Consider the following 25,481-nt stretch of genomic DNA (forward strand, 5'->3'; position numbering starts at 1 on the left):
CTGTAATTAATATATATATATATAAATACGATTAGATAAACCAGCATTAGACATATTAACCTCATTACAATTACCAGATCATAATAATCATTGAACAGTTAATAAGATCATATAATAATAATCAGATCAGCTCTGAGAACACGCCCCTCCCCAGAGAATAACGGGGTTTTCTGCCCTATGAATAGCCCCGCCGCCCGGTCGCGCGCTCAGCGGCTGATTTCTCGGAAAGCCCTGTTTTACCTGAAGTCGTTGCGCGGATACAGCGGGCGTGTCCTCTGTCTGAACCGGAGTCAGATCCGGATCTGGACCACTTTAGTATCGAGACCTTTTCCCACAGCAGGACAGAGCAGCAGCACACGGTGAGTCTGTGATTTCTTTATCGTTTGAATTGTTTCGATTTTGATCTCCGTTTTGGTACAAATTGTTGATTTTTTTTAACTGTAATAACAACCGATCACTTCAGTGTGTTAATGCTCAACTATTCCAGAAACCGAAAAAATAGAAATTGGCTAAAACACCCTCTATTTTAATGCAGGTAATGATGCAGCATAGTCCCTCCCTGTGCGATCAAAACAGCCATATTTTATCATGGTGTTTCATCACAGTGGTGGAAATATTCCCTTAATTTTCTGGTCCATGTTAATATCATACGCTTTTTACATGCATTAGCAGTTCCTACCTTTACTAAATTATGGATTGAATTTTGTGCCAAAAATATTACGTAAAAATAAAAATAAAAAAAATATATATATATTTTTTAAATATACTTGGTTACTTTATTATACTTATTATCAGTTATTTGAAAATTATTACTGTTTGAAATTTGCCAGTCTTTGCTTTCATTTTTGTGTTTTTGTGAATTTTCAGTGGATTTTTGTTGGATTTTTCTGCTAAAAAGCTTGTTTGCTTTTGCTTTAGCTTTTTGCTTTTTGGTCAGCTGGTTCTGGACTGACTGCTGGTGCCCTGAACCTTCGTCTGAGACTGACCACGCAAACCCTGCAAGCTTCAAGCATTCTTTCAAACATTAATATTTAGCACACCTCGCTAACGTGAGCTTTTAATGGAGTGAAATACTTGCTTAAAGAATAAATATAACATTGAACATAAAGTTTGCATGAAATTTAATTGTAAAAAAAATATCTGCTGCCATGCACCATAAACCAAGCACCGTACCCTAAACTTTGGGAGTGCTCTTCCACGGAGATCCAAGTAAACACAACAGCGAGTGGAAATAGGGGGCTACTAAACACAATGTCACTTGACCGAGAAAGCAAATGCTGCTATTACTCGGCTTATAGACTGAATAACCAGTTTTTTTAAGACCAGAGGTGTCAAGTAACGAAGTAGAAATACATCACTACCTTACTTAAGTAGAAATTTTGGATATCTATATTTTATTGGAGTAATTTTTTTTTCTCTGAACTGAGACCAAGTGAGAAATCTGGTCACAAGGAAGACCTCAGTTATGCGTCTCCAGCTGCAGCGAGTGGCTTCGGAATGATCGGATGTAAAAAACAACTCTTTTCGGATGAGCTCTGCAGAGAGTCCTATTTTTCTGTTTTGTTTACTTCTGTAAATTAATATGGCATAGATTTGATAACTTTAATATTAATCTGCAACAAAGGTAGAAAAAAAAGAGAATTGAATGTGTCTAAACTTTTGACTGATACTTTATATTATTGCTATATGCAATATTTGTAAGTTGATTGTGCAAAGTTACAGTCTGTAGCTGGTTGGTAAAGCATGTAGTAAGGACAGGTATTATGCTGTCTGTAAAATATTTTAAAAACATCCCGCAGAATCTCTGAAGACTTTTTTTAAGCACCATTTCAGTTCTTATAGTCATCTAATCATCGGGGGTAGTGCACTATAGGCCCCTGTAGTGCAGCCTAGGCTTCTGTTTATAAGGTCATTTTTCCCTTTTCATTACTTTTACTTTTATACTTTAAGTAGTTTTAAAAGCAGTACTTTTATACTTTTACATAAGTAAAAGGTTTGAGTTGATACTTCAACTTCTACAAAAGTATTTTTAAACCCCAGTATCTATAGTTCTACTTGAGTAATGAATGTGAATACGTTTGACACCCTTGTTTAAAACTGAAAAGATCAGATCATAAATGTGTAAAGTGTGGGTGGAGTCTAACTGATGAACCTGCTTCTGATGTTTTGGTGTAAAAGTAAAATTATTTGTGTTTTCTTTGAACTGTTTTCTCGTATTATAAATAAACATTAATTTAATTTAACAATTCTAATACATATACATATAATACACAAAATACATATACTGCATATTCAAGTCAAAGATTATAAACAACTAAGTAAGCTAAACCAGACTCACTGTGTTAAATTGTTGAGCATAATCATAAAAAAGAATTGATTATTCTGATTATTCAAGTTCTTATGTAAACACTAAAAGGATATACTTGCTCACAGGATCTTAGCCTGCACTGCCGTGCAGCCCCTTTTTCGGATTCGCAAACCGTATTTCTATGTGTGACAGAAAGTTTGCCGCACGGACAGGTGGTGCTTTTGTGCCGTGTCAAGTATAAACCAGGCATTGTTATCTGTTCATTTTGTGGACAAAACCTCCTTAATTCGCATCACTTTCTGGCCACTAGAGACTATGTCAGGACCCCCAGGTTAAGACCCCCTGCACTAGCTGATATTTAATCATATTGGGTATGATGTGTAAAAAGGTGCTGCGTGAAGTTTAGGTTTTACGTGATGTTTGTGACACCCCTTATTCTGTGAGCCTACTGGCATGTTGCAAAACAAAAATCAGATTGTTGTCTGATATGTAAAATGTTCCCATTTTGTTTATTATCTGAGTACCCAAGTTAATGTAAATGTGTTGATCAAACTACTAACGAACTCTTCTGTTCTGCAGTAATCAGTGAATGTAAACACACTTACACTGCAAAAAACGGTACCTTAGGAAGTGTAATCTATAAAGATGTAGCCTAAATATTTTATTGTAGTAATATTATTAATAGTTTAATTTTATTTCTAACCCAATTTTCCTTCCTCAATGATTTAATCTACTAGAATCTACTACTTATTGTATTGGCAAAACATTTTGCTCAGTTCAGGAAATAACAGAAAATTTATTTTTTTGTAGATATATCTGGTAATGGAATATGACACATTCAATAGATAAATAAACTAATTTAAACTTTTAACTTAATTAATTAAAAAATGTTAATTGAAAACTAATTGAAAAATGTTACAATGTTCTGTCAACAGTGAAACAAATGAGAAACCTCAGATATTTAAACTTTTAGACAGGAAATAAAACAGCTGTGTTTCTGTTTTCCAGAAAAGCACAAGGTCATCATGAGCGGAGTTTTGATGACAGAGCCCGTATGTTTGGTGGAGAACATTAACGGCTCGCTGCAGGTGAGCGATAGTGCCACGGAGTACCTGGAGCGGATCTTGCAGCCGGTGGTGGTGGTGTCTGTGGTGGGACTCTACCGCACGGGGAAGTCTTACCTCATGAACCGGCTGGCAGGACAACAAGCTGGTAATATTATTCTAATTAAAACATGCCAAAATGTGTGCAGTTTGGAAAAGTTTCAGGTTTGCAAAATTGGGGGAAATAAAAATGCAAAGATATTTATTTGCATTTGAAAAAGACCAACTTATACTGCAGCAGTGTTATAAGTGAATTACTGTTAAAGGCTGTTTTCACCAGTGTTGGGCACGTTACTTTGAAAAAGTAATTAGTTATAGTTACTCGTTACTTCTCCAAAAAAGTAACTGAGTTACTAACGGAGTTACTCCACTATAAAAGTAATTAGTTACCAGTAAAAGTAACTATCGCGTTACTTTTTTATTATTCGCCCGTCAAAAAAAGGAAATCAATTATGCATTTACTATTATTATTAGAAAAATAACAAAAAATAACAAACGAAAATAAACCCAAAATGTTGACAAAAATATAATCTAACGAATTAAAAAAAAAATAAAACGAAATTCTCCACACAACCAAAGAAAATTACTAAAACTTGTAATACTGAAAAAAGCGGAAAAACGCGTCTGGGGATGAAATTTAACAAACCAAGCCACACTCAAAAGAAATATGTATATATAAAACAAAATAATGGACAAAAACAACAATTTAATGCCCGTTAAAATGGTATTAATATAACAGCTTCACCAAAAGAGAATAGAGCTTAGATCGTGCCCAAAAAATCCGACCCAGCCGGAGCCCGTGCACATTCTGCCCAAGCCCGAACCATAAACTGTCATTATGAGCCTGACCCGATCCGCCCCATAAACTGTCTGTTTTCGGGCTGATTGAATGAGCGAAATATAATCAGAATTATGTTAATTAACACTGTAACATAGAAGCATAGAACTATTATTTAATTTAAATGATTTTTAAGAACAGCTACACACAATGCTGCAAGTCAAACGCGGAGGCGTTCACGTGCGCCCAGAGCTACGTGATTACAGTTTTCATTTTTATTATAGTTTAATTTTATTTTGTTTTTATTGTTTCTGTTCATTTTAGGGTGGGCTTGCTAGCGCGAGCGCTTTACACAAGAACTAACGGACCACGAGTGCCGCGCGCTCGGCACAACAACTCCCGCTGTACAACTGCGCTTATAAATAAATTAAACACAAAAATGAGGGTATTCTATCAGTAATTTCAGTTCGTTTTAGTTAGTTTTATAAACACAAAATACAGTTGGAGATAGTTATGTTTTTCCTTTTAATTACCGTTTTTATTAGATTCAGTTAACACAAATGTTTTTCACTTTCAATTTTCGCTATTTCGTTAGCTTTAGTGAACAATAATAATTGGTTACTTAGCAACATTGTGATTATCACACCAGAGCTTTATATAAAATAAAAATAGGAGCCTGATTTCGGGTCGGTCCTCAGGTCAGGTGGGATTCGGGCAGAGAATCTAAGCTCTAAAATAGAAAGCAGCAGCACCACAAAAACCGGAGCAGCTAAAAAGAGCTTAACGTCCTTAATTCGGAACTTGGGTTGTCCACGGCAATCACTGAATTGATTAGAGCACGCAAATCGTCACAATTGTGCCTCACTTCACCACGCCAAACCACAGGCACAGCGGCCAGAAGCTCAAGTTCACCGGACAGAGGAGGGGTTAACCAGGGCAAAGCGAAATAAAAAAAAAAAGTTCATAGAGCTGCTAAAGTAACGTGCAGTAACGGGGTGTCGGAAATGGTAACGGCGTTATAGTTACAGTCATAGTAATTAGTTAGATTACTCGTTACTGAAAAAAAGTAACGGCGTTAGTAACGCCGTTAGTTTTAACGCCGTTACTCCCAACACTGGTTTTCACACAGCAGGAAAGAAGTGTCTCAAATCCCGTTTTCTCACCAAATGTATTATTTATTTTAGGATGTGATCTATATTCAATATTGTTCAGGGGTGGGTTTCCCGAAAACGATCAATCTTAGCGAATAACGAACGAACTAACGAATGACGTGTGTAAAGAACGAGCCAGTTCTGCGAGTGTTTCCCAAAGAGCTTCGCAACGTGAAAATTAACGAACGAGGTTAAAGAACATCTTTGTTGACTCCTCCCCCGAAACAGCGCGCTCAATCGATCCACAAATATCGATTCGACACTGCAATATGCAGTATTTATTCACTATTACACCCTAAAAACGTAGAAATGTGTTGTAATTAACAACATTATACTCCTAAAGATACATATGACTAAATAAATACTCGAAAATCTAATCTATTTTAAAACATTAAAATTATTTTTACATTTTTAAAACTATTATTGTTAATATATATTATATTAATAGATATTATACTAATATTATTAACAGTAATATTGATAGTAATATTAATTTATTATTATTCTAATTTTTATTATTATAAAAATAATATAATAATACATACAGTTGTGGTCAAAAGTTTACATACACTTGTAAAAAAACATAATGTTATGGCTGTCTTGAGTTTTCAATAAGTTCTACAACTCTTATTTTTCTGTGATAGAGTGATCGGAACACATACATGTTTGTCACAAAAAACAGTCATAAAATTTGGTTCTTTCATAAATTTATTATGGGTCTGCTGAAAATGTCACCAAATCTGCTGGGTCAAAAATATACATACAGCAACAAAATTTGTCAATTTTGGTGATGTAGCGAGTTGTGTCAATCAAATTAGCTTCATGTCATGGCCTCTTCACTTCTTGTAAGTGATTCTGATTGACTACAGCTGTTGACTTCTCATGAGCCCATTTAAATAGGGCTCATTTGACCCAGTGATTAGACTCAGCTACAAAAGCTACAATGGGAAAGTCAAAGGAACTCAGTGTGGATCTGAAAAAGCGAATTATTGACTTGAACAAGTCAGGGAAGTCACTTGGAGACATTTCAAAGCAGCTACAGGTCCCAAGAGCAACTGTGCAGACAATTATACGCAAGTATAAAGTGCATGGAACAGTTGTGTCACTGCCACGATCAGGAAGAAAACGCAAGCTATCACATGCTGCCGAGAGGAGATTGGTCAGGATGGTCAAGAGTCAACCAAGAATCACCAAGAAGCAGGTCTGCAAGGATTTGGAAGCTGATGGAACACAGGTGTCAGTCTCCACAGTCAAGCGTGTTTTACATCGCCATGGACTGAGAGGCTGCCGTGCAAGAAAGAAGCCCTTGCTCCAGAAAAGGCACCTTAAGACTCGGCTGAAGTTTGCTGCTGATCACATGGACAAAGATAAAACCTTCTGGAGGAAAGTTCTCTGGTCAGACGAAACAAAAATTGAGCTGTTTGGCCACAACACCCAGCAATATGTTTGGAGGAGAAAAGGTGAGGCCTTTAATCCCAGGAACACCATGCCTACTGTCAAGCATGGTGGTGGTAGTATTATGCTCTGGGGATGTTTTGCTGCCAGTGGAACTGGTTCTTTGCAGAAAGTAAATGGGATAATGAAGAAGGAGGATTACCTCCAAATTCTGCAGGAAAACTTAAAACCATCAGCCCGAAGGTTGGGTCTTGGGCGCAGTTGGGTGTTCCAACAAGACAATGACTCAAAACACACATCAAAAGTGGTAAAGGAATGGCTAAACCAGGCTAGAATTAAGGTTTTAGAATGGCCTTCCCAAAGTCCTGACTTAAACCCCATTGAGAACATGTGGACAGTGCTAAAGAAACGGGTTCATGCAAGAAAACCATCACATTTAGCTGAACTGCACCAATTCTGTCAAGAAGAGTGGTCAAACATTCGACCTGAAGCTTGCCAGGAGCTTGTGGATGGCTACCAAAAGCGCCTAGTTGCTGTGAAAATGGCCAAGGGACATGTAACCAAATACTAATGTTGCTGTATGTATATTTTTGACCCAGCAGATTTGGTGACATTTTCAGCAGACCCATAATAAATTTATGAAAGAACCAAATTTTATGACTGTTTTTTGTGACAAACATGTATGTGTTCCGATCACTCTATCACAGAAAAATAAGAGTTGTAGAACTTATTGAAAACTCAAGACAGCCATAACATTATGTTTTTTTACAAGTGTATGTAAACTTTTGACCACAACTGTATGTTCCTGTGTGTATATATATATATATATATATATATAGATACATATATATATATATATATATATATATATATATATATATATATATATATATATTACATTTTAAACCAACAGAAATATGTTTTGTACTTTATACTGTGAAGCTCCAGCTCATCCTAAATCACCATCTCAGTTGGGTTTATGTCAGGGGATTGTCAAAGCCATGCACCTTTTTGTCTACTAATTCCATTTGCGTCAATTAGTTTTCATGGTTTTAATATTAATCGACAATGTAAAAAAAAAAACATGGAATGAGACGTGTCCAACTTTTGACTGATATTTGCGAGCTGACACACCCCAGAGTTTGCCCAGATGAACTTGGTGACTTTGCAGCTTTGCTTAGACCGTGAGCATCATCTGCAGGAATTGACTGATTGCATTTCTTGCAGCATTAATGTCAAGACTTCTATCATCGCTAATCTGGATTTAAATAATTTACTCGTGGGTTTGATTGCCCAGTTAGACTACAAGCCACAGTTGGCAGTATAATATAATATAATATAATATAATATAACTTATTCACTCATTTACTCACTCGTCAACCGCTTTATCCGTTAAGGGGCCCGGGGGGGGGGGGGGGGGGGGGTTTCGATGCTTGGTGGCTGGAGTCTATACCAGCTGGCATCGGGCTGAAGGCAGTATACACCCTGGACAGGATGCCAATCCATCACAGGGCAGACAGACACAGACAGACACACAGACACATTCACTCACACCTAAGGGGCAATTTTTATCCGACATCTAATTAGACTGAACTAATTTCTTTGGACTGTGGGAGGAAACCGGAGCACCCGCAGACACGGGAAATAATATAATATAATATAATATAATATAATATAATATAATATAATAATTATATAATATAATAATAATTATATAGTAATATAATTGATTATAATTAATAGTAATATAATATATTAATATTAATAATTATATAGTAATATAATTGATTATGATTAATAGTAATGTAATATAATTGCTTCAAACACGGAAATTATCATTTTTCTTCCTCAAAATTGGCGGTCCCTGGTGTTTAAGGTGCTGAACTGCAAGTCGAGATCCCCTAAAGAAGCTCGTTAAAAATAACGACTGGGTGAGAGCACTCGTTAATCTGCGATCGAGTTTACGTAGTACTTTAGTTACGCACGGGTTTGGGAAACACTCTTTAATTAACGATCAATCTTAAGTACGAGTTAACGAAGTTCTTAGCGTTACGAAGCTTTCGGGAAACCCACCCCTGAATCGTACACGCTTCTAAACTGAAGCTAGTGCACTGAAGAGCAACGTTTCATGTAAAGTTTTGGTTTCTTGGTGTGAATGTAGACTTTGGTAGGGATAAAAGAAGTCAGATTGTTGAATCATACTCAGGGCAGTGTGAAGAACAGGTCATAGTCATGTGACCTTTTCCTCACAGAGGAAAAATCCTTTGTAACCAGATTGAATGTACCGATACTAAAAGAACACTTCACTCTAGGAAACACAAACACAAAAAATTTACACTAGAGCTGGGCAAAATGATGTTATTTTACCATATTGTGGAAAACAATATAAGCATATAGAGCAGGGGTCAATAACAGGCGGACCGCGGTCCAGACCCAGACCCAGACGTTGTCCAATCCCAAACCTATAAACTACTGAGAGAGATTTAATTTTGACAGTGTTTATTTAAAGCGGCGGAACGTTTATTGTCTTTATGGTTTACGTGCTTTACAGCGCAGTAAACTTACTGACCAATCACGTGTGCTGTAAGATCACCAAACGCTCTCCTCAGCCAATCAGATCTGTGCAGATGCGAGCGCGCGGAGCCACACAGGTGAAGCAGGAGGTGAGAAGTGGGAGAATAAAGCGAGAAAAACTAATACAGATGGTGCGCACCAGAAAAAACATTAAAATACTATAGTTATGAAACATATTAACAGTAATGTAACAGAACGGTGTTACTTGGAGGAATTAAAGAGAAACAACCGAGACAAGAATGCAAAATATTCCACTTTACTCCACCTGATCAGAACTCCTCAACAAGAAAAAAAACTTGCAGGCGCTCTCTTTACTCCCAAAACAACCCTACCTCAACACTAAGGCAACCACCAGGGGTCAAAAAGCAATGGCAACTTCCCCCATCAGTTTTACCCACAACATAATAAAGTATGCTACAGTAATAATATTAAATAAAATAAAACTGCTGTTTTTAAAAAAAGCTGATATTTTGGCCAAGTTCAGCAAACATTTCTCCATATATTGTATGATTTATCATTCATGTAATTATTATTATGACAGGCCTAAATCTAATATAAATAAAATCAAATAGAATAAATATTGCATTTTTAAACATACAGATTAACATTATTAGACTTTCCATTTATTGTATGATAGGTTGATAATGTAATTATTGAGGCAGGCCTATTTAAAACAATAAATATTGTTGAAATATACTAGTATGTGTAATTTGTTTTGTATTTCAGCTGTTGATAAAACACTGACAGAACTACTAAAGGCTTCTTCAGTAAACAGAATAAAACACTGAATTATAACACAAGTTAACATTGGCGACGGTCCGGACCTTAGCCTGATGAAATTTTCTCTAACTGGACCAAACTGAATTCTGATTAATTACCCCTGATATAGAGTATATGATCAAAAACACAATCCCAACTGTACATTTTATGTGTAAAATACATGTAAACTTGAATGATCTGCTGCAAGAATGAAATGAAATCCCTAAAAGAATACTTGAGCAGTTGTGTGCCACTGCTGATGCATTTTGTTGGCATGTAAAATCATTGTGATAAAGATTGTGTATCAAGAAAATGTCTTTGAATATCATGATATACTATTTTTTACATACATACAACACCCAGCTTTGTCAGTGCATGATTACATACAGCACGGGCAGCATTTTTTATTCTGCCCCGCATTTATTCTACAATTAATATAACAGACCTGCCATTTAAATATTTGTTGTATATGAATTGAAATACAAAGTGTAAATGTTTTGCTGTAAAGTGAACATTAAATAAACACTGTAAACATTTAACTGCTGATACAGAACCAGAAAACCCATCATGTGACAAACAGCCTTTTGTATTTGGTCCTAAATAATAAAGAGGATTGCTGTCGTAATTTTTCAGGTTTTGCTCTGGGCAGCACCATCGAGTCAAAAACTAAGGGCATCTGGATGTGGTGTGTGCCCCACCCCAATATACCAGAACACACACTGGTGCTGCTGGACACTGAGGGACTGGGAGATGTGGACAAGGTGAGAACAACACATCCAAAAGCTAAAATAAATCAGCAAAACACCCCCTTACTGCACAGCAGAGGCGTGGAGTAAAAGCACCACCAACTCTGCCCTTTATCAACCAAAGTGCCCTTTTGAAACTTTTTTTTTTATTATTAAGATTTTATTGAGGCCGGTTTGAAATGATCTTTTGAAAACCTGAGCAATTATAAAAACGAGTGAAAACAGAATGCCCTGAAATCAGCTCGCACACACCCGACCTCTCTCTTCCTCTGTCACGTGACCGGCACAGCAGCAGTTCAGTTCAGCGACGCACGACAACAGATAGGCTTCTTCTCCCTCGTGTCCCACGAGCCAGGTAACATTCACATCAAGTAAAATCCTACCGTTTCCCCTTTAAGCCCAACGTGAAATCATTTTGTTGTGCAGTAAAATGTCTCATACAGCACCAAACTACTAAGCATCTTTAGTCGACTGGTCACCAGATAAAGTAGCCGCTCTAGCCCAAATCAATGATGGATAAGTGTGTATAAGTGTGCCACGTGCGCTTAAAAGTGCCCTTTTTCCCCCTGAGCACCTGCCCCCCAAAATGTCTGTGCACGCCACTGCTGCACAGTAATAATGTGTACACTCAGGACTGCGTATTTATACGAGGGGTAAAGCTCTGGTCAGAAGAGGCCGTTCCTCTTACTGTACTGCAGTCCTAAATCTGACCCAAGTTCTACAGTTAATCCTGCGTTCATATGATATCAGAATTATGATAAATACAATTATAACTGGTAAGTTGAACATAAACATCTTCTCAAGTGTTTCCTAGTGGAAAACTCTGATACCATTTTGATAGCAGAGTTACCACGTTGAGATGACCTTTACCCTTTTAAAATGGCAGACAGATTCATTGTATGCGCTGTGACTTATAACAACATTTGTTACAGTTACTGTAAACAACAAATAAATAAATAAAGTGCATAATGGTATGTACTTCTGTTTATTATTAGATAAATCCACTAAAGGTCAATTTACAAATTAAACCTGTTACTTTATATCACACTTTACTGATTTCTGCTGTAAGAAAACTCTGCAATGAAATTATCAGTGCAATGTCTGGTTTATATTTATATATAACCTAAAAAAGTGACATTGTACAAAAGCAAAGCTTGTATGCCTCTCTATAATCTGAGCTTTAGGCAAGATGGTCTATGATGAAAAGCCCAAAATATTTTTGACTTATGTTACTGTACATTTCAGAGAGCTTTCTGACCACTGCAGTTTTTGAAATAAAAAATGTAAAGAGAAAAGTACTTTGACTGAACATACATTTATTTTATTTCACTTTGCTATTATGTAACTGAAATTCACTTTTATTTTTTGTTTATATCTGAAAAATAAAGCACATTGTCACCCTGGCGTCTGGTGCTGCCCGTCAACGATATAAGACTTATGTGAAATACACAGAAATATAAAGCTATAGGTTAGTGTTCGTTTCTTATTACCAGGGCACATTTATTAAAATATTAAATATATTAATTAATTTATTAAAAGCTCGTCCAGCACTCTAAAATGTTGCAGCCACACATAGTGGAGCTTGGTGCAGCGCGCCCGGATTGCTTCTTTTTTCTTGAAAAACAATTATTTTTATAAATAACGTCGAATCAAGTGTAGTTCAAACTGCAAAGCCATGATATAAAACACACAATATAGCCACAATATTTACTGTTATTTAACCAAGATAAATCAGGCAAAATGCGCTGCGTCTCTTCTTTTTTGCAGCGTGCGAAGCTGAGTTCAGAGCGAGGCTACAAATATAATATAAAACTCAGTTAAATAAACTTAAGATGAGTGAGGACCTTTACTCAAATATTGTCAAATATAAAGGATAGGTTGATGTTTTGGTGAGCTGTTTCCATGATTTGAAACTAAAACTAATGTCAGTTTTTCCGCACATGATCAGAAAGCCTGTGATTGTTTTTTTTAATTAGTTTATATTTTATATTATTATTATTTTTTGTTCCCATGTTGATTCCCATGTTCTTAGATCATTATTATTAAATTGATCATTTCTTATCATTCTTTTCATTTTACTTTACTTTCACTATTATTATTATCCTTTTCTTCATAAGATATAAATTTCCTTTCCTTTTATGTGTTAATTTTTTATGGTCTTTTTTAAATGTCCTATTTTTTACATCTATAGTAAATGTCTGTTTAAATTTTCTATTTCCTTTATTTATGTTTTTTTTTACTATTTTGTTCCTTATTTTTTCTAATTTCTTATTAAATATTTTTAATCCCTTTTAAACTGTAAATGCTCAGCGGCATTGTAAATGAGGGGCATCCTCCAATGAAAATAAAGGTTGATTACTTTATTTTATATTCAGTGTTGCAAACCCAGTTTTTACATAAACAATAAACAGAATAGAGAATAAAATACCTTTCCTTCTCCCTCATGCAAGAGCTGCTGGTGTATCTTCACAGCCTGAATGCGTACTCAGTCTCCTCTGTTGAAATGCACAGAGGGCAGTGCTCTTAAAATTCCAATACACAGAAGTCAGCATACAAAAGCATTCAGGTATACAAAAGCATACGTCAGGTGACTCTGTTTGTGGCGTGCTTGCAGAAATGGCTTCTTTCACATCACTCTCCTATACAGCTTCTCCTTGTGCAAAGTGCGCTGTATTGTTGAGCGATGCACAGTGACACCATCTGCAGCAAGATGATGCTGCAGCTCTTTGGAGGTGGTCTGTGGATTGTCCCTGACTGTTCTCACCATTCTTCTTCTCTGCCTTTCTGATATTTTTCTTGGCCTGCCACTTCTGGGCTTAACAAGAACTGTCCCTGTGGTCTTCCATTTCCTTACTATGTTCCTCACAGTGGAAACTGACAGGTTAAATCTCTGAGACAACTTTTTGAATCCTTCCCCTGAACAACTATGTTGAACAATCTTTGTTTTTAGATCATTTGAGAGTTGTTTTGATGAGCCCATGATGCCACTCTTCAGAGGAGATTCAAATAGGAGAACAACTTGCAACTGGCCACCTTAAATACCTTTTCTCATGATTGGATACACCTGGCTATGAAGTTCAAAGCTCAATGAGGTTACCAAACCAATTTTGTGCTTCAGTAAGTCAGTAAAAAGTAGTTAGGAGTATTCAAATCAATAAAATGATAAGGGTGCCCATACTTTTGCACAAATAAATAAGTACAATAAACCTCAGTTATTAGATATATCAAACTGAAATGGCTTTTGCAAACACCCAAATATTTAGAACTAAAAATTATTAAGATTAATAGGGGTGCCCAAACTTTTTCATATGACTGTATATATATATATATATATATATATATATATATATATATATATATATCTTAAAGCCATCATATTAGTTTAAGAGCTCAGACTACAAACCACACTGACAGTAAATAAACTGTGGGATACTCTAGGACAGATGGTGGTGAGGGGGGAACAGTATGACATTTTTAGGGAGTACAGCTCTTTCCTTCAGTGTGATTTTGCTCTGTACTGCAGTTCTGAGTTTAAGCTGCTGCCCTGTTTTATGCTAATGCTGTTTTAGGGAGATTCTCGAAATGATGCCTGGATCTTCTGCCTGGCCGTTCTGCTCAGCAGCACTCTGGTCTACAACAGCCGAGGAACCATTGACAACACGGCACTGGAAAAACTGCAGTATCCTTTATCTTACAACACATAAAATGATTTTGGTGGTTGATGCTAAATTTCTTGAAATGGAATTCCCCAGCCCAGAAACTATACACTGTGTAAACTGAATGAATGAGTATGAATTCAGCGATGAGCATTCCTCATAACAACAAACAAAACCAACAAACAAACAAAACATATAAAAAAGAAAGGGATTTATCCTTATCGTGCTGTAGTTACATCACTGAGCTCGCAGAACACATTCGGATCAAATCCCCCTCGCCAGCAGGACATGAGGAGGAGGAGGAAGAGGAGGAGGAAGACTCTCAGTTTGTGCAGTTTTTCCCAAACTTCATCTGGACGGTGCGAGACTTTATTCTGGAGCTGGTGATAGAGAATAAGGGGCGGGTCACTGAGGATGAGTACCTGGATTTTGCCCTCCAGCTAAAGAAAGGTAATAATATCAGCAGTGCTGAGAGTGAAATCCACAGGGAGGTGGAAGTACCAGGTGTTACAGTGTGGTGTCAGACCACATTGAAAGTTCAGTTCATACTAGTGAAAATGATCTAGTTTAGCTTAAAATGTTTGTTCCTTTTCTTTCCTACCTTCTGTACAGTGGTGTGTAAAATTATTTGCCAGCTTCATTGTTTCTTTTCTTTTGCTTGTTTATCACTCTTAAATGTTTCAGAACATTCAAACAACTTTAAAAAATAGTCAAATACAACACAATAAACACAAAATGCAATTTTTAAAATAGTTTTTTTTTTTATTAAGGGATAAAAAAAAATCTAACCTACATGACCTTGCGTGAAAAAGTGTTGGCCCCATAAATCTACCGGTTGGGCCAATCTTAGCCACAACAACTGCAACCAAGTCTTTCACAGCACTGTGGAGGATTATTGGCCCACATTTCTTTGCAGAATTCCACCACATTGAAGGTTTTCGAGCATGAATCGCCCTTTAAGGTCATGCCACAGCCATTCAGAGGTGGAGGTGGACCTCCTGGTGTGTTTTGGATCATTGTCCTGCTGCAGAACCCAAGTTAGTTTCAGCTTGAGGTCATAAACAGATAGCTGGATATTCTCCTTTAGGACTTTTTTTGGTAAACAGCAGAATTCATGTTTCCATTTATCACAGCAAGTCTTCCAGACCATCACACTACCACCACCATGTTTTACTGTTGGTATAATGTTCTTTTTTTATGAAATGTAAATTACTTTTATGCCAGATGTGATGGGATACACATCTTCCAAAAGTTCAACTTTTGTCTCATCGGTCCACAGAATGTTTTCTCAAAATTTTTGAGGATCATCAAGATGTGTTCTGGCAAAATTGAGATGAGCCTTGATGTTCTTTTTGCTCAGCAGTGGTTTTTGTTTAGGAACTCTGCCAAATATGCCATTTTTGCCCAGTCTCTTTCCAAAGGTGGAGTCATGAACACTGACCTTAACTGAGACAAGTGAGGCCTGCAGTTATTTTTAAATAAGCTGGACTCCCACAGTGTAGCACAGTATAGGCCGGTCCATTTGAAGTGAAAGTAGCACTGTTCACACATAATGCGTTAACTAATTTGTTTAGGTTAGTGTTCATAAAATATCTAAATGTCATCTCTGGTGAAGTAAAACTACGTTAACTTTATTTATACCTTTTATTTCCTTACTTATGTATCTTTGTTGTTATTTCATGATTTTTTTTCATACTCTTTATTGTTGCCTGTCTTTTTTCCCTTGCTGTTAATTTCTCAGGATTTGGTCAGAGGGTGAGCAGCTACAATCTCCCGCGGCAGTGCATTCGGAACTACTTTCCCACGCGCAAGTGCTTTGTGTTTCCTTTGCCGGCCTCACAGGATAACATGGCTCGCCTGGAGAGCCTGGACCAGCGTGACCTTTCACCCGGCTTTCTGAAGGCCACACTGCAGTTCTGTGAATACGTCTTTACTCAGAGTAAAGTGAAGACGCTGAAAGGAGGACACAGAGTCAGTGGCAGGAGTAAGCACCTCACCACCTTTAGTGTTTAATTAATATAGTTTACCTTTAGTTTTTAATTAATTTACTTAATAAATGATTCACATCGTAAATCTCAGATCACAACAGTGTGTAGCTAAAAGTGTGTGCACTGTAAGACCCGATAAGTTGAATTTGGTTAAAAAAATTGAGGAAACCGGTTGCCTTAAAAAGTTAAGAAATGGGGAATGAAAACTTAGGTTGGCATAACTTAGAACATCAAGTTATTACAACTAAAGGGAAAGTTGATTTAACTTTTTTATTTATTTTTTTATATTGTAAGATGGGATCAGAGGCAGTTCTTTAATTAGGCAAACCTAGGCATTTGCCTAGGTCCTCGACCCTTGACCATCCCAGCTACAGTAAATACACCAAAAACAATGTTAATTTGTTACTTATGTAAAGTAAAGTAAAAACATATTTCTCTAAAAAAAAAAACAACAGAAATATCAGTAGAATACCGAATTAATGTCTAAATACTAATTGTCCAAACACACATACACCCCTCCGTGCCTTGCATTGAACTAGCCCATAATATGATGACGTAGCAATGTGCGACACAACGTGTTTCCTCTAATTACATCTACGCCAAAGCAAACACTGGTAATTTACACTGATAGTAAATAAACACAAGAGTGTTACTGACCAAAATAAACGCTTTTTATGAGAGGTATAAGTTATGTGTAAATGTTTATAAGACAATACCTGACAAAATCTGTTTTAATGATGTTAATAAACATCACTTTATTGACAGCGCTAGTCGCAGTTTCACAGTAGCAAAAGACGAGGACGTGATTCACTTATCTAACCAGCCTTTACTGATTTCTGCCCCCAATAACCCTTTCAGTAACCTCCAATAGCCTTTAATAGTCTTCAGTAGCCTTCAACAGTCTAACCGTGCAGCCCTGGTGTGTCCACTAAACTCCGTAGTTATAAACATTATGAGGTTAGCAGCGCGCTAACTGACCTGTTTATAATGTTAATCCCAGCAGTGACTCCGTGACGCTGCTCTAAACTGCTGCTGTTGGGCTGCTTGGGCTGAAAGATGAACTGTAGAGAGCTGTATTATCCGGTTAGTGGGGTGATCTTAAGAAAACTGTAAAAAACGCTCCAGACTGGCTCAGCTGAGCTCTGTAGCCTGTGGCTGGGCTGTAGCTCTGACTGAGTAAAGACAGCAGGGCTTGTGCTGCTGCAGCTCCGACTAGTGGTTGGATGAGGAACTGCAGCTTCCTGTAAGTGAGCAGTTTCACCGGTTTCATCCACACACAGCTCTGATTAACCCTAAACTCCTGAATCAGATCGGCTAAAATCAGAATACCGCCGATACCGATACACTGCCGATCGATCGTTCCATCTCTAGTTATTTGGTTTATGTGTGTGTTTCAAGAATTGTGTTGCCTGTTTCCCAAAGCTACCTTATCCTGGGCGTGCAGTAATTACAATATACATGTTGGTTGCCAGATCTCAGTGTTGTAGAGCTGTAAGAGCACATTAACTTTATTCTGTGTTCCTAGTGATCACTGTATGGTGGCTTTGAGCTACAGAGTTCACTCTTTACTGACTTTACTCCTGTGTTGCTCCATTATTATACTGTCAGTATTGGCAGTAAAATAATAATATACTAAATATGTTGAGAATACCTATGGGTAACTTAAAATGATAAGTTATGTGAATATTACTGAAGTTTTATTAACTTGAAAGTGTGTGTTAAACTAAAGATGAATTGTTAGTTTATTTGACTAAACAGATCATTTTTTAAAAGGACAAATTAAACACTTAAGTTGAGTTAAACCTAGCTTTTTAAGTCAGCAGTGTACAAGAGAAAATTAAGTTGACTAAACTTAAATTTCCCATGTAGTTTCAATGAACCCTTTTAAGTTGACACTGCCTGAAAAAGTATGATAGCCCTACTTGAGAAAATTAAGTTGTAACTATTTGAAAAAGTATGTTAGCACTACTGGAGAAAATTAAGTATCAAACAACGTATGGGTTTACAATGTGTGTATGTATCTGTGTGTGTGTGTGTTTGCAGTGTTCAGTCATCTGGTTAGGCTGTATGTGGAGACGATCTGCAGTGGGAAGATGCCCTGTCTGGAGAATGCTGTGGTGGTGATGGCCAAGATAGAAAACCAGACAGCAGTAGAGGAAGGTATAAAGATGTACCAGAAGGAGATGGAACAGGTAAGACACACACACACACACAAACACACACACACACACACACACACACACACACACACACACACACATAGCTTCTTTTGAACTTTAACCACTGGTAGCTATTGAATCCCAATTGATTTCTAGGTGGTTGATAAGGTGTTGCTAATTAGTTGCTATGGTATAGCTGTTAGTTGCAGGGTTTTAATCAATGGAGTGGGCACAAGGAAACTAGACTGCAGGCACACATGAAAATAGACTGTAGACGGGGTGTAAGATAGCAACAAGCATCGCGACACACCTTGTTTAAGGTGTAAAATATAGGCCCTTATGTCATAATAGATACATGTTATTTTAAGGAGGAAATTCAACATTTTAATTGGAGATAATATACTGCTAATGAGTCACAGTGTAACCTCCTGCCTGGTAGATGCCATGTCATCAGAACCTGAGATTATATTACACTGTAAAAATTTTATTGTGATAATGTATCAGTGAACAGTTGGCCAAAAAGAAGCCCGTCAGTAATCAGCACCTCAATAGTAGAGCACAGCTTTTGGTATACCTAACTTAAAACTATAAAAGCAGTATGAGGTATAAACCTGAGGGCCAGTTTACAAAACAAATTGCAAAATGTTTTTAAGTAAATAAATACTTTTTGTTGCTCATTTTATTCATGCAGTTGAAAAAGCACATTGCTACTGTCTACTGCAGCATTATATCTCCAAACTAAACTTTTCAGAGTAAGAAAAAAAACGCTTTTGCAGAATTTCTATTGACCCATTCACCATTTTATGACCTCATAGCAACATGCTGAATTAGCATATAAACCAGAGGTCACTAATAGGCGGGCCGCGGTCCGGGTGCGGACCCAAAGGTTGTCCAATGCGGACCCAAAGCTACTAAGAAGGATTTTATTGTATACGTGCTTTGCAGCGCAGTAAATCACCAAACGCTCTCTTCATCAATCAGATCTGTGCAGAAGCGGTAAGAAAAAAATACACACCGCCCCTCATGCGGGATCGAACCCGTGTTGTCAGGGTCGCGGTCCCGCTGCTCCGGCTGTTGAATTGGGACGCGACTGTAAAAAAAAACGCCTTTATAAGGAGATAGGGAGCCCGAGAACGGGAGGAAACTTAAGTCATGCCAAGCACGACAGAGAGACAGGCGAGGAATGTATACAAAATCTGGCCAGAGAGACATTTATCATTATTATTATTTTTATTATTATAATTATATATATTTTTCACCATAGTTAAAACAACCTTACAGGATATAGCACTGAATCATAACACAAGTTAACTATCGGTCCGGACCTTGGCCTGTCGAAATTTTCTCTAACTGGACCATACTGAATTCTAATTAAATACCCCTGATATAAACCATATATCGAACAGCAAGGGCCTTTTTTTAGTCCAACTCTTCTCAGCAGAGGAAATGGACTGCTCTTTACGGGAACAGTCCTGTTATTGTATTTAGTATTCTGTTTTTTATTGCTGCAAAAGTTTGGTTTGTGCACTTCTGGGGGACCTTGTGTGTGTAATGAGCAGAGGTGTATGCGCAGCAGACCTGTATCGCCAAGATAGCAATGAAAGTGTGACTGTTGTCAGGGTGCACCTGTATTTTCCACTGCCAAGATAGCAATATGCCAAAAAATGTACTAAACACATCTAATAATCTCAATAGCTCAGCACAAACACTTCCTCCTGCCTTAAATTGTTTATTTGTATTTGAATTCAGCACTCAGCACAATTCAGAACATACAGGTTTTGTTGACGAAAGGTTTAAGATCAACATGCTTCCTGCAGGTAAAGAGCTTGTTTCCTGTGAGCATCGATGAGATAACCACTGAACACCAGCGGTCCAGCAGCGTGGCCACTGCCCAGTTCATCAAGCACTCCTTTAAAGACGAGAACGCAGAGTACCTCAACATATTCACCGTGAGTCTTATGCACACACACACACACACACACACAAACTAAAAGCTAAGCTAAATAAACAAAACTGTAATTCTAAAAAAAAAAAAACATTTTCTTTCAGTCAAATGAGCACTGGATGTTAATATACACAGACTTTTCACCTGAAAACTGTTTATTTGGGTTTATTTACAGTACACTTACAGTAAGCTAAGGCTTGGTGCAGCTGCAATAGCATTAGCAGCTAACCGCTAGCTAGTAAATGGCGCCCGACAGCGCTACACTAAGGAACCCTAAATGTGTTCCCTTAACCCAGGGTGATATTGGCTAGCGGTTTGTCCCACGTAGCTTGTTTTAACATGGTAAATGCACAGGCTACAGTACGATATACTCACCACTGAACGGGGAAAGAGCTAGCGACTAATGCTAATGCTACTCCAGCCTCAATGCTAGGAACTAAACTGAAACTCCTGTATAACGCTCTACTTCAGCACAGTGGCTTTACTGCTCCTTACAACCTGACTGGTAAAATACATTAGGTGCACCATATTATAAGGCGCACTGACAATTTTTGGGGAAATTAAAGGATTTTAGGTGCACCTTATAGTTTGAAAAATACGGTGCATATTTTTTTGAAACATTATCAGTGCAGGACATTCTGCTATCAGAGACCACATATGGGTATGGTTATGGTTATATTAGTATTTCATTAGTTCATATGCACTCTAAGAAATATAAGTACAGATTTGTACTTAAAAGAGTACAAAGCTTGTCGCTGGGGCTGTACCTTATATTAAGGTTCAAAAAAGTACCTTTCAGTGAAAGTACTTTTTTGTACCCATGGTTTTTGTGCCAGTATAGATTATAAAGATTATAAACATTGTCATCAACTAAAAATGGCGCAAAAACTTGATGATACAAAATTGTCTGGCTTTCAAATAAAAAATGTGCAATTTAAATATATATTGTTTATTAGTACAGTGATGCAGAATACTGAATGTACCTTTTGGCTGGTTAAATGGTACAAATTTGTACTTATTGCTGTCAGGAAAGACATTGTACTTCAGAGGGAACAAATCTGACCCTGTAAAGACCAATATTGTACCATTGAGGGTACAATTATAAAGAATGTACCTTCGAGTACAAAAAAGTACTCATATCGTACCTCTGTTTTTTAGAGTGTGGTATGAACACTTCCTCCATCTGTACTGCAAAATAATATGCTTTAGTTAGTTAACATCACATAGTTATATACAGTTTTGATTATTTATATTTCTGTTATTGCATTTAGGTAATACAGTAATATTGTGATACTATTAAAATTCTACCAGAGCTTTTACCCTCTAACCTGGAGAAAACCGAGCAGAGTCCTGTGTGATGTGAAATATTAAAAAGAACCCATCTGACCTGTCTGAAACTGCAGCTGGCACATAACACAACATAAAACAAAGTTAAGAACTATACAGAATATGATGATTTGCAAATTCTATTTAACATATATTCAATTGAATAAACTACACAGACAATATATTTAATTTTACCTACAGTCTAGAGGTGTGCAATACTGGGAATTTTGGTATCGATCCGATACCAAGTAAATGCAGGGCCAGTATTGCCGATATTGATACAGATACTTTTTTAATATTTTAAGATTCATAGATCCAAAAGACCTAGAATAAAATTTTGCCAAACATTGAACGTGACAACAAAATACTTTCACAATCAACATTTTCGTTTAGAAACAATAGGACAGTAACAAAAGAAAGTTTGCCCTAACATTAGAAAAAAAAAAAATTTTAGTTAGAAGATGAGCAGTCACTATGCTTTTTTTTAAATAGAATTGTTCTTAGGAAACACAATAAAAAATAAGAAATGTTCTTCATAGTATTAAGAATTAAGAAATGTTCTTCATAGAATTCATGCAATTCTATTTTTTCTTAAATAACAGAGTGTAAAAAAATATGAAAAAATAAAATACTCAGGTGGTGTCTCTCTCCAAACCTGTTTGGGGGGGTTTGGGGGAGCAGAGCAGCAGTCAGTGCGTGCAGGAGAGAAAAAAAAAAGCTTGAGTATTGATCTTTTTACACGAGTATTGCTCAATACCAATACCAGCGTTGGTATCGATATTATCGATATTTGGATCGATCCGCCCACCTCTACTACAGCTAATAATATTATCAAAAGATCCAGAGAATCTGGAGAAATCTCTGGCAGTATGCGGCAAGGTCCAGCAAACTTTTAGCAACATTTTGAAAAGGTTTTAGGAAGGTTAGGATGTAACATTTCAGAAATATTCCAGGAGTGTTTGGAAAACGCGCGACTTACTAATGGTTTGTATCAATATCTTGTTAAAATGTGTCTCACATAATGTTTCCAGCTAGACGAATACTAACATTATGGAAATGTTAAAGGAAACATACCCAAAAGTAAAACTAAAAAAACACTGACATGGTGAAATTGCAGCAATGTTATAATATCGTTAAAAAACATTTAAATAAAAACATTCCAAAATACTTGACAGATTGAACATTTCAATGTTAACTGTAAAGTTCAGAAAAAAATATAGTAACCAAAAATATGTTGGGAGGGATAAACAGATAACCGATAGAGAACAGACACAGAACTACAGTCTGTAATTACAGAACTACAAAGTGTCCAACATGATCAGTGCAGGGGAAAACCCTTTTTTTACATAATGTGGTCCTAATGTTATGCTTGGTTGCTGTACATTTCTGACTGTGTGTGTTCAGGCAAAAGTAAATGAGCAGTATTTGGAACTGGTGGATCAGAACATGGCCGCGTCAGAGAGGCGGTGCCAGGAGCTTCTGCTGGACCTGTACCAGGAGATGAGCAAGCGTCTGCAGCAGGGTCACTACGCCCAGCCCGGAGGATACCAGCTGTACTGCACCGACCGAGACGCCATCATTACCCACTACCAGTCTGAACCCAACAAGGGGGTCCAGGTAAAAACCAGACCAGCAACAGCAGCTGCACTGAACCTCCAACACTGAACACTGACAGCAGCAGCTCACAAACTCAGAGTGTAGACTCCTAACTGAAGTATTCTGGGATGTCTCAGTCTGTGCATGTATATACTTTATGAAGTATTCAGGGATGTCTCAGTCTGTGCATGTATATACTTTATGAAGTAATCTGGGATGTCTCAGTCTGTGCGTGTATATACTTTATGAAGTATTCAGGGATGTCTCAGTCTGTGCATGTAAATACTTTATGAAGTATTCTGGGATGTCTCAGTCTGTGCATGTATATACTTAATGAAGTATTCTGGGATGTCTCAGTCTGTGCATGTAGACTCTTAACTGGAGTATTCTGGGATGTCTCAGTCTGTGCATGTATATACTTAATGAAGTATTCTGGGATGTCTCAGTCTGTGCATGTATATACTTAATAAAGTATTCTGCGATTTCTAATGCATGTAAACACTTAACTGGAGTATTTGGGGATGTCTTAGTGCATGTTTATAACCAGACTATTCTGGTATGTCTCAGTGCATGTATACCTTCATCTTCTAGCAGATGCATGATCACGTTGCTGCTCAGGTTCAGGTTTTGCCTGATTTTTATCCTATTGTTCTCTTACTATTATCTGATTACCCAAGTTCATGTAAAAGTGCTGATCAGGTTACTGCTAAATATTCTGCAGCAATTAAATTAGGAAGTACATGTAAACACAGTCACTGTCTCTCAAATTACAGCATCGTATGAATATAATTGTAATGTATGTATATGTGTGCGTGTGTGTAGGCTGAAGAGGTGTTGCAGGCATTTCTGACAAAACGAAGTGAAGAAGCGAACTACATTCTCCAGACTGACCAAATACTAACTGAGAAAGAGAAAAGGATTGAGGGTAAGAGGACATTTCCTGAGTAGCATTTACAGGGTTTGTTTGAATTTGTTGGCCTATTTGACGTTTTTGTTCAAAAATACATAAAAAAACAACTTAACTCATGACGGTCAACTTTGCAGCCACGAGTATCACCTTTATTCATTAGCTTGTTATTGTAGAGTGCTCAGCTAACCCATGTGAACAGTAGACGATGTGGTATCATGTTGAGTGATGGGATTTCCCTGGAACTATGATAATCCCAGTTGTAAATAGAGTAAAACTAAATCCATTGCTTGCGTTACTGCAAGAATATTCTTTCTTTCACTTTCATCTCTTTATATCCAGAGGAGAAAGAGAGAACGGCTCTGACAGAACGGCAGATCAAAGTGGCGGAGGAGAAGAAGGTGGAGGCGGAGCGGGCACTGCAGGTGGAGCGAGAGAGGCAGGCGGACAGCATGGAGCAGCTGGAGAGGAAGTTTGAGGAGGAGAAGCGTCTGCAGCAGGAGGAGATGAACCAGGCTATACAGAGAAAAATGGCTGAACAGGAGATCCTGATGAAGAACCAGTTCAAGGAGAAGGCCGAACTGCTGGGCCAAGAGATACAGCAGCTAAAAAAAGAAAAAGAGGAAAGTTCTAAAGGTTTCTTTAAGGATGTTTTAATGCCTTTGATTGGCGTTGGCAAAGATGTGTTGGGTGATTTCCTGAACTATAAAATCATGAGGAAAACCCTGAAAATGCCCTTTTAATGCCCTATCTGCCCTCTCTCCAAAGTAGCTACTGCTGTGGACACTGATTATCAAATGTCCATATATATTCTAGCTGTTGTCCTAAAAGAACTCAGTAAGCCAGAGTTAATCTGTTACTGTGTGCTAATCACTGTTGTGCTTGTGGTTTAAATATCATCTTTGCCTTCTGCTATACAAAATGACACATAAACTTAAAGCTGATTTTATTTAGACTGCTCGAAATGTTTGCTTAACTTAATTGTACACCCCCCTTTTTAATGCTTTGATTAGACAAGTCATCAAAATTCACTCAGTTAGGAAAATTGATTTGTTCACAATTATTTTCAAATAAAATATAAATACAAATG

General features: G+C 37.2%; 1 protein-coding gene across 1 annotated transcript; it reads left to right on the top strand.

Moving 5' to 3' along the window:
• The first annotated feature begins 164 nt into the window (after positions 1–164).
• Positions 165–25,481, top strand: gbp1 (guanylate binding protein 1). Its single transcript, XM_022664236.2, has 11 exons — positions 165–359; positions 3,317–3,520; positions 10,702–10,829; positions 14,384–14,493; positions 14,703–14,920; positions 16,212–16,454; positions 18,502–18,650; positions 20,435–20,566; positions 23,293–23,505; positions 24,307–24,409; positions 24,734–25,481. The coding sequence occupies exons 2-11, from the start codon at positions 3,334–3,336 to the stop codon at positions 25,132–25,134; spliced, it is 1,884 nt and encodes a 627-aa protein (XP_022519957.2). The 5' UTR covers positions 165–359; positions 3,317–3,333; the 3' UTR covers positions 25,135–25,481.

The sequence above is a fragment of the Astyanax mexicanus genome, chromosome 11, assembly GCF_023375975.1.
Source record: "Astyanax mexicanus isolate ESR-SI-001 chromosome 11, AstMex3_surface, whole genome shotgun sequence".
Taxonomy (NCBI): domain Eukaryota; kingdom Metazoa; phylum Chordata; class Actinopteri; order Characiformes; family Acestrorhamphidae; genus Astyanax; species Astyanax mexicanus.

Excerpts from the sequence above, each read along its gene's own strand:
- gbp1 (XM_022664236.2), top strand. The coding sequence starts at position 3,334 with ATGAGCGGAGTTTTGATGACAGAGCCCGTATGTTTGGTGGAGAACATT. Across the intron at positions 14,921-16,211 it reads TGCCCTCCAGCTAAAGAAAG|GATTTGGTCAGAGGGTGAGC; the intron begins GTAATAATATCA and ends TTAATTTCTCAG. Across the intron at positions 18,651-20,434 it reads ACCAGAAGGAGATGGAACAG|GTAAAGAGCTTGTTTCCTGT; the intron begins GTAAGACACACA and ends TGCTTCCTGCAG.